The sequence below is a fragment of the Crocuta crocuta genome, unplaced genomic scaffold, assembly GCF_008692635.1.
Source record: "Crocuta crocuta isolate KB4526 unplaced genomic scaffold, BGI_CrCroc_1.0 scaffold205, whole genome shotgun sequence".
Taxonomy (NCBI): Eukaryota; Metazoa; Chordata; class Mammalia; order Carnivora; family Hyaenidae; genus Crocuta; species Crocuta crocuta.
In genome coordinates, this window is record NW_027530644.1 from 1,321,895 (window position 1) to 1,338,621 (window position 16,727).

Here is a 16,727-nt window from a genome sequence, read left to right on the forward strand (position 1 = left end):
AGGTTCTGTATTATCCTTATTTTTAGATGAGGAATCTGAGGCATGTAAGATGAAGTAACTTGCCCAAAGTTACTAGTAAGCTGATAGAGTCCATGGGAACACTCTCTATCAGAAAATGTTTTATGATAGACCAGATCTTATGATTCGAGGATAATTAATCAGATTCAAAAAAGGACATTTGCCAGGCTGCTTTTAAATTGTTTAGAATTCTGAGTGCCCAAAGAATACAAATGTTCCTAAAATTCCTCAAAAGAAAGTTACCATGGAGATTGGCTATTTATCAAAATGGCTGGTCATCTGCAAAGTTCACTGTAATAAATTATTTTTTTCACATTTTTTTTCAAAAGTTAAGCCAAATGTCATATCTGCTTTATTACTTTTTTTTTTTACAACAAATCTTTTGTAGAAGATCAAAAATTGTCCTCTTCTTCAAAGAAGTAAATTAATATGATCCATTTGTTAGAGAGGACACATCGCATTTTAATGGATTAAAGCAACGTGGAGATGCCCCAGACTGTGTTCCCAGCTCACCTCTGACTCATAATGTGACCTCAGGCAGAGTGATCATATCCCCAAATCCTGGGAGGCAACTCAATAAAGTGGAAAGACAATGAATCTTGAAATTGGAAGACCTTGGGCTGAATTTTTGCTCCTCCCTTTACTTTCTACGGGATTTTGACTAAGTAACTCTGCCTAGCTAAGCCTCAGTTTCTTACCAAAACCAGGATAACAGTGCCCACTTCACTTCTGAAAAGAAACAAATGGAGCACAGGTGAAAATGCCTGGCAGGTGCTAGAAACTTAAATGTGAGTTTTCTTTTTTTTTTTCCCTTCAGATTCAACGACGATTGTACAAAACCATAAGAACACTTCTGCAAACTGTTATTGTGTGGCCTTAATGGGCACTGTTAGCACATAAGGGATGGAAGATCCAGTCATCATCATGATTTAACCCTTTTTCAACACTTCATATGGATCTAATGGTGAACATGTGAACAAGGTTTCAGTGTATTTTATAATAGCCCTGTTTGCTTTGTCTTTGGAAGAATTACAATACAAAAGATAATAAATGCTTCCCACAATATGAGAACCAAGTTGATGTGGGGTTTTTTTTTTTTAACTTAAAAAGAGAAGCATTCTTGAAAACTTAGTTATATAAAGAAATTCAAAGGTTATTTTAAAAGCTAGAGGAAATATGATTAGTAACAAAATTAAGAAAAACCAAAACCACATCCATGCTGAGGGATCCCAGGGCAAACCACTAGAAGAAACTGGATGAAATTGAGAAAAACAAAATTTGGACTAAAAATCAGGAAAATAAAGGTTAACAGGGAGGAATATTACAACAGAGAACAATTTCCAAGAGGAGCAAGAACTAAACACTGTTGACTCATAACAGGGTACACTTGAACAAGAAAAATGCCCTGACAAGCTTTCCATACAGCTGAGTTATTATTTTTCTGAATACACAGCCTTCTGTGTTTTCCGGTATGAGTGCAACTTTCACATGATCTTTGATCAATACTGTTCGACACTAATTTTGCCATTTTGCAATTATTAGCAGGTCCAAATATCCACCATGTGCAACATTTCTGACAATAAAGTCTTTTCCATGTTCACAGAAAGTCTTTTCATAAATGAGTCATTTTTTAGGAAAAATATATTCTCACTGCCAAATTGTAGGGTTGAAGAATACAGAATCAATTTAATTTCCTTCCATGATTCATAGTTAGAATGCTCCAGGAAAGATGTATAGCATTGAAATGGAAACTAAGGAAATAAAATCATCAAATGTGCAAGGGTCACAATCTCTTCTGAGCCCAATTCTAATTAGACCATAAAATATTCTGCCAATCTAAATATACAGTTCTTCTCAAACAGTGATGAGGATAGAGTAATCGATTTCCTTTCAGTACTCTAAATACTAAAAATGAGAATAAAATCCATAGATAGCATTTGGGATGTCACTCTTCTTTCTGAAATGTAAGAATGTGATTCAAAGTTTATTCTATTACATAATTTTCTTCAAGGTTTTCCAAAACTCCAAGATCCTCTTAAGTATATAGCCAGGGTAACTAAGTAACCAAAATCAAGTGTATATTTTTAATGTCCTCTGTGGATTCTTCTTGCCATGGGCACACATTATAACTCTACACAACTAAATGCCAAAAGTATTCTTATATCTGTCTTTTCATGTATAGCTAATATAGAAACTCAACTCATTTGTTTGTCACCTAACAACAAACTATCAGTCAAGTAGTTTATATGCTTTAACTGATTGCTCAAATTACTTGACTAATAGATCCCATTAATATATGTAAAATTAAACCTGAGCTAAGTTCTAAAAAAGAACTGGAATGCTATGGGAGGTAAAGAGTAGAGAGGGAAGCTTTCTGAAGACACAAGCTCAAAGGAGCACCAAAGGAAGCACAGTGTGGAAGAGGAAGCCCTTCAAAATATGCCATGAAGCATGACAAGATGAGCCATATCCATGGAGACAGAAGAAGAGACAGCACATGGGAAAGCATGATGCAAACGAGACTGGATCAGCAACTTACCAGTGCTTACATGCACAGCTTGTGGGGGATTTTTTTTTAATGTTTATTTATTTTTGAGAGCACAAGTCGGGGAGGGTCAGAGAGAGAGGGAGACACAGAGTCCGAAGCAGGCTCCAGCCTCTGAGCTGTCAGCACAGAGCCCAATGTGGGGCTCAAACCCACCAACCGTGAGATCATGACCAAACCCAAAGTCGGACACTTAACCAACTGAGCCACCCAGGTGCCCCATGAAGGATTTTGGTCTTTAACCAATCTACTACACCAGAGTATCACACAATCAGACTGAGAAGCTTGCTTGCTACACTATAGAGATAACAATTAAAAGGGGCAGGGAGAAGCAGAAAGACCATATGGGACGTTCCCACAGGGAAAAGATAATGGTAGGTAGAACCTGAGTCCATTCAGGGTGTATTTAATTCAACCTGATGATAAGCTACAGGATGGCAGGAATCTGAAGTTATAGTATGATGCCCAGGTTTCTGGCTTGTGCAGCGCATGGCAGATAACATATAACTAACTGAATGGGGGAATCTGGAGGAAAATACTGTTATTTGGTTGCAAAGTAATAGCACAGACTTTTTAAAAGTATTTTTATTGACTAAAATAAAGAATTTACATTTGGCCCTGGGAAGATATAAGCTTCTGTTGGGGGATAAAACAAAGTTTCTACTCAAAGCAAACTCCATTTACTATAAAGGAAATTTAATTATATCTGATTCTCCCTCCCTTAAGTAAAAGTGGATGAGTGATAAGTATGGAATGATATCACTTGCTTTCCTATGATAATTTGCCTTGAGCTGCACACATGAAAGAAAAACACTTCCTACCTTTGACAAATAATCTCTGCAGATGCAGCTTGGCTCTCGGGTTCACAGACTTTAATTAAACTTAGGTAAATTGCCTCGTTCCCTGCATATGACTCCACTTAACGTTATACTAAGCTTATTTCAAAAGAACAATGTACATACAGGGTGCCTGGATGGCTCAGTCGGTTAAGTGTCTGACTCTTGACTTTGGCTCAGGTCATGATCTCACAATCAGTGAGTTCAAATCCCGCATCAGGCTTGGTGCTGACAGTGTGGGGTCTGCTTGGGATTATCTGTCTCTCTTCTTCCCTGCCCTTCCCCTGCAAGCTCACACACACACTCTCTCTCAAATTAAGTAAATAAGCACTAAAAAAACAGAAAGCAAAAGGAGAATGTGTGACTTTTTAAGGTAACCAACAGCATCTTTAACAGTTCTTACTTCCTAACCTAAATTTCTAGTAATTATGCTTTCTATTCAAAGGGAAATGGCCAATAACCAGCTTCATTCCTTCTCTTTCTGTTCTGTTTTTCCACGGTATTTACCACAATCTGATATCACTTATTTTTATTATTATTATTGTATATTCATTACTATTGCCCCTCCCTAGTGGAATGTGAGCTTCAAAATGGTGGGTTTTTTCTCCTTTGGGTTTTTTTGGTTTTTTTGTTTTTAGTTTTATTTTTGAGAGAGAGATAGAGACAGTGAGAGCGGGGGGGAGGGAGGGATGGTCAGAGAGAGGCAGACACAGAATCTGAAGCAGGCTCCAGGCTCTGAGCTGTCAGCACAGAGCCCGACGTGGGGTGCGGGGCTCGAACCCACGAACGGTGAGATCATGACCTGAGCCGAAGTTGGACGCTTAACCAACTGAGCCACCCAGGCGCCCCTTGTCTCCTTTGTTAATTGCATATCTCCTTAAACTAGAACAGTGCCAAGAACAAAGGAAATACCCAATCAATATCAGGTATATGAATGGTGAATGAAAGAAAGAATAAGTAAGAATAAAAACATATAAATGTTTATGGAGCCCAACCAGTCACTGCTACTGAGGGCTCTAAAATAATAGCAGAAATAGCCCTGCACTCACACAGATTGCAAACAAAACAACACACAATGTAAGCATAAATTTATCTTTGAAATCACACATGCTAATTATGTCACCAAACAATTCCTTCAAGAATTTAATTACTTGGATCAAGAAGATGTGGTTTATCTATACCATGGAATACTACATAGCAATGAGAAACAATGAAATCTGGCCATGTGTAGCAACGTGGATGGACCTTGAGGGTGTTATGCTGAGTGAAATAAGTCAGGCAGAGAAGGACAAATATCATATGTTTGCACGTATAGGAGGATTAGGTGGAATTTGACAGAGGAACAAGGGGGAGAAGAAGGGGGAAATGGTGGGGGAAAGGGAGAGAGGCAAACCATGAGAGACTCTTGAATGCTGACAAAAACTGAGGACTGATGTATGTGGGGGGGGAGGAGGGATGGGCATGGAGGAGGGCACTTGTGGGGATGAGCACTGAGTGTTATGTGGAAACTAATTTGATAATAAACTATTTGTAAAAAAAAAAAAAGAATTTAATTACACATACACATAACAGTACTATATAATATCTATACACACATCATTATTTTATATACTATCCATAATATTTTAAAAAATAAGCATATTTAAGAGGCCCATGAGGAACACATGAAGAGATCCATACATGAGATTTACATAAGGGGTATGCTAGAGAAACATTAATTAGCTAGTTGACCAAGCTTTGTCTAGGAAAGCTTTTTAAGAGAAAAATTTTAACCCAGATTTTATTACAGAAAAGGAAGATAAACTGCCCAAGTGTAAGATAGGTTATTTGAGGCAAATGGTCCAGATTTTAGTTTACTAGTAGGACTCTCATGCAGGGTTTGATTGCGTGTGTGCATGTATCTTATGGTATTGGGAGACATGGAGACGATAAACCCTTTTGTTAAAGGAATCCAAACTGAGGTGAAGTGAGAGCTCAGGTAGAAACTAAAATTCATCTCTAGACAAATGTTTCTTACACTTCATCAGTAAGCCACTTATAATTCTGTTTTCCAGGCTAAGTAACAGCCATTCCTTTGGCTTGTAACCTCATGTACCCCATTTTCCAGGCCTTAATCTTCATGGCACTCAGCTCTTAAATTACAAATTCCCCACAGCTCTTAAACTGTTGAGTCCACAACTGGCACCATATTCAGTTAAGAGTCTGATGGAGGAAAACATAAAAACGTATCTCATGGGTCCTATTGTTCTACTACTAATTATTCACCTCCTGTCAAGCTTACTCTGCAAGTGGAATGGCTAGTTTTCTTCCCTTTCCTTCCATTCTCTACCATCATTCTTGACTCATTTTAAAACAGCACCTCTTGTTTGGATTACACCTGAGGTACAGTCAGTTCTCACCAACAGACATTCTTCTGAGTTTTTACTCTCTCCCCATTTCTCTCTTCTAAATCAAATCCAAATCCTACAAAATCCTAAACCAAATCTAACACTTCAAAACCAAGGCTGTTATGGTTCTTAATACAGATGTTATATATTTACTAACAATGCCAAATATTGCATCACCCTTCCGGGCATCACCCTTCCAGGCAACCCCATTACAAATGCGGATCCCTCTTCACCAAGGTTAAATTTAAGTAACACATCCCAGACAAGTGAGAGCCATACATTTATTTGGGTTGAATTTCACTACATTAGAGCAGCCATTCTCCAAGTTCACTAAATCTTTTTGGATTTCTGTCACCCCAAATGCCAAAATAAATTCCAAAAGTGAAATCAAGAATTAAAAATTCTTAAAAATTGTAACAAATAGAGAAATGCTCAAGAAAAAGAACACTAGAAGAAATAACACAACATTTAAGTGTGAGAAAATTTTACACTGCTAAAAATTAAAAACAAAGCTATAAACCAAATAATTAAAAGAAACATTTACAACATATAATATCACTCATCACTCTTACAGAAAAGGACAAAAGGGAAATTACTCTGAATGTCAGACTTCTTTCTATATTCAACTACCACTTAAAATTTGTATTTGAACAGGGGAAGCTGGCTGGATCAATCAGTCTAGCATGCAACTCTTGACCTTGGGGTTATGGATGCAAGCCACTCAGGCACAGCAAAAATAATCTTTGAAAAGATTTCTACTTGACCATCTGACAAAATTTTAATATATCCAAAACCAAACTCTTGATTTACCTTGCCCAAGTTTCCCTATTCATTCTTCCACATTTCACTGGAGTCTCCTTTGACTTCTCTCCTTCACACGCAGGGAGTAAGTACATCATCAAATCCCATCAGCTCTAACTTCAAATTACCCCCCCCAGAAAGCCAGCAGTTCTCTTTGTCTCACTGTTTACTGTCCTGATGCTAGCTGCCATCATCTTGCTCCTGGATTATCTTAAGAGCCTCCTAACTGATCCTGCTTATGCCGTCAACTCCCTAAAATCTATTCTCAACTCAGAAGTTAGAGTAATTTTGTTTTTAAATAAGTTACGTCACATCAGTCCTTAACTCAAAGACACCTCGGTTTACTTCAAGTGAAAGCAAAGTCATCACAATGGCCTAAAGAACTCTACTCAGTCTCTTCTCCTTTCTCCCTCTTAACTACACAAATTCATCTCCTACTAGCCTGCCCCATCCCTCTCTATGGGGGGTGGGAACAAAGAGGGGTGCTGCTTCATGGGGTGTGGCTCATCAACCAATCTATTCTTCTGTCTATTGGTAGCACTGTGCTATCAGTATTCCTGAATTACTTAAGGCCAATAATACAGAAAATCACCTCAAGAATTTGACAGTTTAGTCTAGCTTACCTTTCTTTCTTAGCAAATATGATGGCCCTCATGGAATCTTAGAAAATCAGCATTGGAGAGAACATGGGCCTCATCTGGTACCAACTTCTCATTTTCCAAATGAAGAAACTGAGGCCCATGAAACCGAAGCAACTTTTAAAAGCAAAACGGAGGGCAAAACAGCTTCTAATCTCTCCCACAACCAGCTAGGGCTTTGGTTTCCTAAAGTACTTTAGTTCATGAAGAGTACTTAATAATGACAGAAAACAAAACACTACATCTACAAAATCATAAACATTACTATTATATGTTTTCATATATGGCCTGCTTTTAAAAATAAATCTATGTCATAACAGTGTAATGTCTTTACTAATAGCACTACTCTGAACTACCTAGCAGGATATATAAATATTTCCCCTGCCTCTCTTTCCATAATGACAGAATAGTAAAATAGACTATGCTCAGACATTGCTGACAGAAATCATTTAACTGATAGAGAAATGAGAAAGGAGGAGAAGAATGTGAAAAGAGCCCTTTAATGTTGTTTGAAGGCATTTTCCTGATGAAAATTAGTATTTCTCCAGAATGGAATAATTTCCTATTTAAAGCTTCAGTTGACTTGGCCTGGTTATAACGTGAAAGAGATTCAAACTGCTTATTGAAGGGATTGCACAGAACCAAATCCAAACAAAGCAGAATTCCCTTTGAATTGTTCCATCCAAGTTTCCTTGGTCCAGATGGCTTCGATCGCCAGCCAGAGGCTCCACCCACACCTTCCCACTCCCTCTGTGCACTGGCCTTGGACACACACTAATGACCCTCAGCTGTTCTGGCTCCCAGACTCACTTTCTCTTCCTGCCTGGCCACCCAACCTCCTATCTCCTACAGATTTCCTGCAGGGAAAGGGAGAGATTTAGGAAAAAGTTGTGCCTTTGGGTAAATGGAATAACATTAGAGAATCCATTTCTTATTGTTGCCCCAAACTTAATGGCTTAAACCAACACACACTTATAGTTCTGGAGGTCAGAAGTCCAACATGGCTTTAGGGAGCTAAACTCATCATGTCAGCGGGGCTGCATTCCCTCTAAAGGCTCCTTCCCTTTACCATCTTCTGGATGCTGCTGACATTCCTTGGCTCAAGGCCACCTCACCTTGATCTCTGCTCTGTCATGACATCTCCTCCCCTGACTCTGACACCCTACCTCCATCCTACATGGATCCTTGTGATTATATCGGCTCCGTAGATAAATTTCTGCAGGATAATCTTTGCATCTCAAGAGTTTTGATTTCATCATGTATGCAGAGTTCCTAATCAATACATTTACAAGTCTTAGAGATAAAGATGTGGACAGACACTACTCTGTTCTTTCTCTAACATCAGATATTCTCTAATACCTCCTAATATCTAATTTCAGGTACTACATAAATCCATATATACATACAAACACATACACATGTACTAAATGAGATGACATACTAAGTCCATTATAGCTTAAAGAAGAGTCATAGAGTAATGTCCATGATTATTATATCAGGCTTATTACAACTAGTTTCCAGTACTTCGTTCATGACAAAATATTTAAAAAGAAAAAAAAATGCAAACTAGAGCTAATAGCCTGTCAAAGGCTTGCTCGGCACCTACCTTTGTATATTGCCTAGGACTTCTCACTGAATAATTTATACTAAATTATTATTCATTATAATAACAATCATTATAATAATTCTATTAAGTATATAATTATAATTAATTATTATAATTATGATATTAATTATATATAATTCTAATATAATTATATATTATATAATGATTAATAGTTTAGATCATACTAAATTATTATTACTAAATGATTTTGTAGTGCTCTCAGAGGAGCTCTGTGTCATTCTGAGATGCCAGCAGATGACATTTCAGCATGTCAAGTGTATTTGCTTTGGAGGGGGACAGCATCACAGCTGTCAGTACCAAGACAGAGTAGGACCCAGGTAAGGGTCTCCAATGCATCCCACCGAGTGTGATTAGGGAAGAGCTCACACAGGGCCTCAGGCAGCATCATTAATGGGACTGAGGAGTCCTAGTAAGGAATGCCACCAAATCACATGACACTTTAAGTTATGAAGTGAGAAAAGGTGGGATATAAGAAACTCCAAGGAGGGGCGCCTGGGTGGCTTAGTTGGTTAAGCGTCTGACTTTCGCTTAGGTCATGATCTCGCGGTTCGTGGGTTCGGGCCCCGCGTCAGGCTCTGTGCTGACTGCCAGCTCAGAGCCTGGAGCCTGTTTCAGTCTGTGACTCCCTCTCTCTCTGACCCTCCCCTGCTCATGCTGTCTCTCTCTCTCTCTCTCTCCTAGAAATAAATAAAACATTAAAAAAAAAAAAAAAAGAAACTCCAAGGAAAATGTTGCCACGTAACAGGAGTTGAGGATAAAGGCAAAGAGGAGATGTTAGATTTAGAACCTATTAATTTCATTCAATTCAAACAGAAGCTGTCTGATGATAAATTTTTCATCTTCCTTCCCACAAATTTCTACCTAGCTACTTCTGTAATTACCAGCTTGTCTTACTGCTGCACATAAAGGTTCAAGTGCCCAGGCTACATACCAAAGTCCTCCCGCCTACCTAAGGGTTTTCTTCCTGCAAACATCCCTTATCTTCCAAATCATTGATATTTTCCCCTTCTGCCTCATTTTCATCATAAAAACATGTTATAATGTCTCCCATCTTTTATTTTTTTATATATATTTTGCAAGAGAGAGAAATAGAGAGAGAGAATGCAAGCTCAGGGTATGAGTTGGGAGAGGGGCATAGAGAGAGGAAGGGAGAGAGAATCCCAAGCAGGCTCTGCGCTGTCAGCAGAGAGCTGATGCAGGGCTCAAACCAACAAACTATGAGATCATGACCTGAGCAGAAACCAAGAGTTGCAGGGCCTGACTAAGCCACCCAGACACCTTTCTCCCATCTTTTACAACACCCCCGTTTTATTCCACATCCTAACCATGCAACTGCTCCATTCATCTGTTTCTCGTTCTAGCCCTCAGAAAAAGCATCTATAGTCACTGTCATAATTTTATCTCACATTCTCTCTTCAACCCATTTCAATCCAACTTTTGAACCCACCCTCCCTAAACCCCATTTATCAAGGGCCCCTATACCTCCATCTAGCAAATCCAATGGTCTAGGCAGAGGGCTCATTTTTCTCAACCTCTTAGCAACAATGACACAATTGAGCACTCCCTTCTCAAAATGCTTCCCTCCCCCAGCTTCCAGGGATGCCACCCACTCCTGGTTCTCCTCCTACTTCACTGGTCTTTCTCAATTTCCTTGACTCCATCTCCCTTTTTTGCCTCTGAAAACAGCCCAAGGCTCAGTCCACTGCCCCCTTCTCTTCTCTTTACAGTAATCTGTGATTACTCTCCAAATGATCTCATCCATTCTGGTGACTTGAGATAGATACATCTACAAACTATAGAGTCCTAACTGTGTATTTTCATTCTCAAACATATTCCTGAACTCAAGCTTCCTCTCTCTAACATCCTAGCAGGCACTGAGGGCATCTTGGGAGACAACAAGGCATTTTCTCCCAGGGCTGCCCGACTTAGTATGTTGTTCACACAAAGACCTTCTGAGTCTTCCTTGATTCCTTCTCTCGTGACTCACACCTAATTTGACAGCAGTTTTGGTCAGCTTTGCATTACAGAACAATCCAGAATATGACCACTTATCTTCTCTTTCATGACGTTGCCCTGTCTAAGCCATTCTTACTTCTCCCTTAGAATCTTGAAATAACCTCCTACATCGTCTCGTTTCCACTCTTGCCCTATATAATCTACTCTCTACATAATATTCATATTTATCTTTCTAAAACATAAGCCAGGTCAGGTCACTTCCTATCTCAAAATTCCCAAATGCACTGCCATTACACCTAGAATGCATCCGGTGGGTCGGTTGAGCCGTGCCGCCCATCACCCAGAAGCTCCTCAGTTCTCCACAGCTTCAGTTCATCAGCATATTGTGACCTCTTCAGACACCCTTCTCCAACCATCTCTCTATAGAGGCTCATCTGCATATTTAACCCCTTCCCACGCAACACTGGTGTAAGAGACCCCAGCATATCACCACTTCTTCACAAGTTGGCTGTATTTTTGCATTAGATTTGTCAGCAAAGCTCTCTCAGGAACTAACTAGCTCCTAGATCCAGACAGTTGGGATATGGGAGTTTAACATTAGGCTGTGGTTCTTCATTCCTTAAACATTACTGTCTCACAATACAAACCTTCCCATCCTTCATGCAAGAAGTTAATGTCTCATGATAAAGAGACATCTTGGGTGACAATTATTTAATATTTAAAAACAAATTCCTAATGTTTATTTACTTTTATAAACATGTTGACAGCTAACCTACCTGAAAATATTTGCCTATTTGCTTTAAAGTGTATTTGCTTTATGTTTCCTTAATTAAAAAATGTCCTTACAGTTTTCTTGATACTTAGAAGATATTATGTTTTTAGTCAGATTATAAGTCTATTCCAGTGCACGTTCTTAGGAAATGTTCCTAGGTTCTTAGGAAAATATCACTTTTAAAAAGGTTTTCAACTTGAAAACTGCGATAGACATGAAGGGAAAAGACAAAAAAGATTTCTGAACCTAGCTATGCTTCGATACTCACTAGACAACCGTTTAAATGTAACAAAGATGCATGCAGTTTGGGGGTAATGCACCGAAAAAAGTGACTAGAATGCTGATCCTGTTGACCCAGCCAGGCTTAATGTCCCCTCAGTTTAACTAAACTTAGACAGTCTTCTTCCTGACTCCAGGCCCCTGATCTCCATCTTAGTGCATTTACCATAGAAAATTTGTCAGTGTAAAGTCTTCTCTGACCTCTCTGAGTGGCAAACCTTTTTACAACTTCTTATCAGTTTTACAACTAGCAAGGAATGTCTTTCTCCAGGACCTAGGAGCCATCCCTTTGAAATATACTCAGCAAGAAAGGGAAGTACCCAGATCTTCCAGTCTCTGAGGGAGGATAGTACCCTGACTTTGATAAGTGCCAATTACCAGAGACAGTTGGCTTAATCACAGAGTAAAACAGCTGCCAAACACAGGATAGCTCAATTCGCTCCACCCCACTGATCACCCACATAAAGTCCTCCAGTGCTCTACCACTAGCTTATGCCAACATTCAAGAACCTTTCCTTCCTGTTTCACTGAGTAGAGGTCAATCTCTCTCCCTATTACAATAGTCTTGAATAAAGTCTTCCTTGCCGGTTTAACATTGCCCAGTGCAGTTTTTACTTTGACACCATAATCCCAGTACTGGAGATGACTAAGCTTTCAGTACTCACAGGCTTACCATCTTGACCAGATTGTCCAGGGTAGCCAGGGTTCCCAGGCTGTCCAGGTTCACCCTAAAAAGGAAAAAAAACTCTCAGTACAAAACAACCAACGAACCACAATGATGCAGTCAGAGCCCTTCAAGGTTCAAGCCAATTCCATAATTTGTAGCTGTGTATTAAAACAAAGTCCCAAAATAGGGTTAGAAAAACGCCGTATTTTGCCCACTTTACCAAATAAAACCTTTTTATGATGTAAAATCTTCAATGATTTACTTCTGTGAGTACATCAGATAGAACCAGTAAACTACTTTTCACTAATGTAAAATGTCAGTATTTATGCAAAAGTTAAACAAGCCTCATGAACTCACGCCTGAGAGTAATGAAAGAGACAAACACACACAAAAGTGGATGTGAAGACTGAAAATCTACCATCTAATCCTGTGCTTTCATGATGTGGGAGGGTAATGGTCATGGTCATCACATCAATGCAGAAATATCAATAAATAAGTATATAAAATGTACTCTCAAAATGCAATCACTTATTAGTACTTTTATTGTACTAATTTGTTGTATAATTTAATTTGTTGTACTAATTATTGTATAATTTAATTTTAATACTTCAAAATTAATATGTTAATCTATTGCTGAGTGCATGATATCCACATGGGGCACCTTGCTTAAAAACATATAGTCTCAGTATCAGTAAACTCCTGCATAGAGGTAAGACAACTGATTTGAGTTCAAAATTTATTTACTTTAGGAAATCATTCACACAGGACCCCAATACTAAACACCAGTACTAAGTGTACTTTCACAGAGCCAAATTTACTCATCTGAAATACTACTTCAGGCTACTGGCTAGGGAGATCTGTTCCTGAAAATGGAACAGGAAAAATGGAAAGAACTATGTGAGGTCTATCAAGTGACCAATGAAGAAGGGAAAAGCTTTTCACTTAGGAGCTGCCCACAAGGCATAGCATGAGGAAAGACTGAGAAGAATGAAAATGTCATTTTTAAAAGAGATAGATAAAGAAGAGCTGTAAATCCAGGGAGAAAAATAATGCTGAAACATGTAATGTCTTTCTGAAGAGACAGAATTTATCATTCTAACCCAAGGACTTCCATTAAAGAGTAACATTCTTGTTCTCTAGGTAGTTAGGGTTTTTCTCTTTTTTTATTAATTATTTTTATTTTAGAGAGAGAGAAAGAGACTGAGTGGGGAAGAGGGGCAGATAAATAGAGAGAGAGAGAGAGAGAGAGAGAGAGAGAATCTTAAGCAGTCTCCATGCTTAGTGTGGAGTCCTATGGGCTCAGTCTCATGAGCATAAGATCATGACCTGAGCAGAAATCAAGAGTCAGACACTTAACTGACTGAGCCACCTCGGCACCCTGCGTTTTACTATTCTTATTCTGAGAGGATCCACCTTCAGCTCTAGGCTCCCTGCCATCCTTTATCCATGTTCAGATTGGACTTGTGGTCTTTCAACATATTCCATTTTTTTTTCTCTTGGCAAGAGGTTTTTCTTCCTTGTCCACCTAGGAATCAATTATTCCTCCCGTGCACACACTCTCTCTCTCTCTCAAAAATAAACCAACAATAATAAAATTTTGTTTAAGGGGCACCTGGGTGATTCAGTTGGTTAAGCAACCAACTTCAGCTCAGCTCATGATCTCACGGTTCATGGATTCAAGCCCTGCATCCAGCTCTGTGCTGACAGCTCAGAGCCTAAAGCCTGGTTCGGATTCTGTGTCTCCCTCTCTCTCTGCTCCTCCTTTGCACGTGTGTCTGCTTTCTGTCTCTTGTCTCTCCCTCAAAAATAAACATTAAAAAAAAAAAGAATCAATTATTCCTTTTTACTTGATGTCTTTTTCTATTGAAATGCTATAGCAGCTCCTATCACTGATCCCTTATTCATAAGTAGAGTTCTATCAGTTTTCCCAATTAGTCTTCATTTATCATTTGGATTGAGACTCCTTGCACACAGGGTCTTTATTTTCTTCCTTTTCTGGCAAAAGAGGCAGGCATTGAAAATACTAGGTATCACGTAGAGATTCAAAAACTATTTGCCAATTAAGTTTTTTAAAGGTTATTTATTTATTTTTGAGAGAGAGAGCACAAACAGAGGAGAGGTAAAAAGAGAAGGAAAGAGAGAGAATCCCAAGCAGGCTCTGCAATGTCAGCTCACAGCCAGATGCAGGGCTCAAAACCATGAACTATGAGATCATGACCTGAATCTAAGTCAGACACTTAACCAACTGAGCCACCTAGGTGCCTCTACAAATTGATTTATTTTAAATCAAATTTCCTGTTAATGACCCCTTTATTTGCAGCATATTAATTATCAGCAAAATCTAGGATATTAAAGGATCTTAAAGGGTTTATCCTCTACTATGACAAAACTGAAACATAGGTTTGGGACAAGGGGAAACGAGATTTGTAGTTACCCTGCATAAAAGTACAAAACATACTTAACAACATTTTAAATAAAAACTAGGTTTCCAAGACAAGAAAAACAAAATCACACACAAGCTAAATCCAATGTGACATCATAAAGACCATAGTAACACTGGTAAACCACCCCAATGAGGGAAAATAATCTTTTTCTGGTAGATTTTATTGACCTATTGATTTATTTGCAAAAACTCAGGAAGGGTTGGCATTGTTTCCATAAAATTGGGAGAATAAAGTAAAACACTAATTTTGGAGAGAAGACCAATCAGAATAAAAATTCAACTGCATTACTATAATAAAAGCTGACACTCAACCTTTATTATTATATGCTAGACACTGCTGTAAGAAATTTATATATGTTAAATTACTTAATTCTCTCAATAATCTCATGACATAAGTAATTTCATTATTCCCATTTTATGTATAGGACAACTGAGGCCCCAGAGGGTTAGGTCACTTCTTAAGGTCATACAGCAGTAGTGAAGATGGCACTTGAACTCAGCCAATGAAGTTCCAGAATCCATGGCCCTAAACACTACTGTCCCTGCCAACATCAAAATGCATACACTAATTAGAACCAGACCTGAGGACTGCCAGCAAACTTAACAGGAAAACAATTTCCAAATACATTAAATGAGACATAGGACTTATTGTACAACTGTGACTAAAATCCCAATCCACTTTCTTCTAATTTAGTTGAAACATTTGCACATTCTGAATTTTAGAAACTATGTATTCAGCTGAAAAGCAATACTTACTTATGTTGAATTGAACTTGTGCCACAGGCTTTTTGAGTTGTTGACAGGAGTGGAAATGTCATGGACTAAGCTAAAACATCTCTGCATCTGGCCTCTCGAGTCATGTAAATATGAATACTTAAAGTAAGAAACAGTTGTGCTTGCAAAAGCAAGCTAATATTTTACATTGCTCATCTGAAACAAAGGTCTTTGGAACTCTTTACCTTGATCCATATCCCAGGTGTTCAAGCCCTTTTCGCCCAAAGCCTTGTGCCTTCACGCTCCCCCCTGAAGACGTGCAGGAGTATCTGACCTGAGACCTATTCCCTCCTCCCAAACCAACCTCTTCCTCCCTCAAAACTCCCACACCCACTCACAGGCTAGAAGGAATCCACTTAGTCTGGGGAAATTAACATAAAAATGTGAATGCCCAATGGCCCCTGAAATCTTCCAAAGGCCTTTGTATTTTAAACAGAGGATACTTTGATAGCCCAAATGAATCCCTAATCAGAGGACTCCTGAGGGTGAAACAAAGCACATCAACAGAGACACAGTTGTAGAGAGAGGGCAGTAATTTCAGCGGAAAAGATTAGTAAGAAATCGCTCCTTCCTAAAAACAGGAAAAAATGCCTTCTTTCCACTTCTGAACTAATAGCTCTAATATCAAGGTTAGATCAAATGCAGGAGTTTGCCCCCACAAATGTTCCCAGGACTACTCAAGTAGAGAAGGAAGCTGCCATTCGCAAAGGTCTTCTGAAAGGGGGTGTTTATAAGTTGGGGATTGCCTAGATCTCTCATATCACAACAAAGGCATCCCATCCCACAGAGGTTAATTCGGAAGAAAGGTGAATCTTATTTGTTCAATGATTTCATAATTCATTAAATTAGAAAACTACTACCATTGGGGCGCCTGGGTGGCTTAGTCGGTTAAGCGTCCGACTTTCGCTTAGGTCATGATCTCGCAGTTCGTGGGTTCGAGCCCCGCGTCGGGCTCTGTGCTGACTGCCAGCTCAGAGCCTGGAG

General features: G+C 38.9%; 1 protein-coding gene across 2 annotated transcripts in view; it reads right to left on the bottom strand.

The window, feature by feature from the left end:
• The window catches only part of COL21A1 (collagen type XXI alpha 1 chain), a 180,355-nt gene that overhangs the window by 79,668 nt on the left and 83,960 nt on the right, over positions 1-16,727 (bottom strand). Inside the window, exon 10 of one of the 2 annotated variants that reach the window (XM_077769075.1) lies at positions 12,525-12,587. In XM_077769075.1, the coding sequence (XP_077625201.1) occupies positions 12,525-12,587 (63 nt within the window). The remainder of the gene's footprint in view (positions 1-12,524; positions 12,588-16,727) is intronic. The other variant, XM_077769073.1, reaches the window with a different exon arrangement.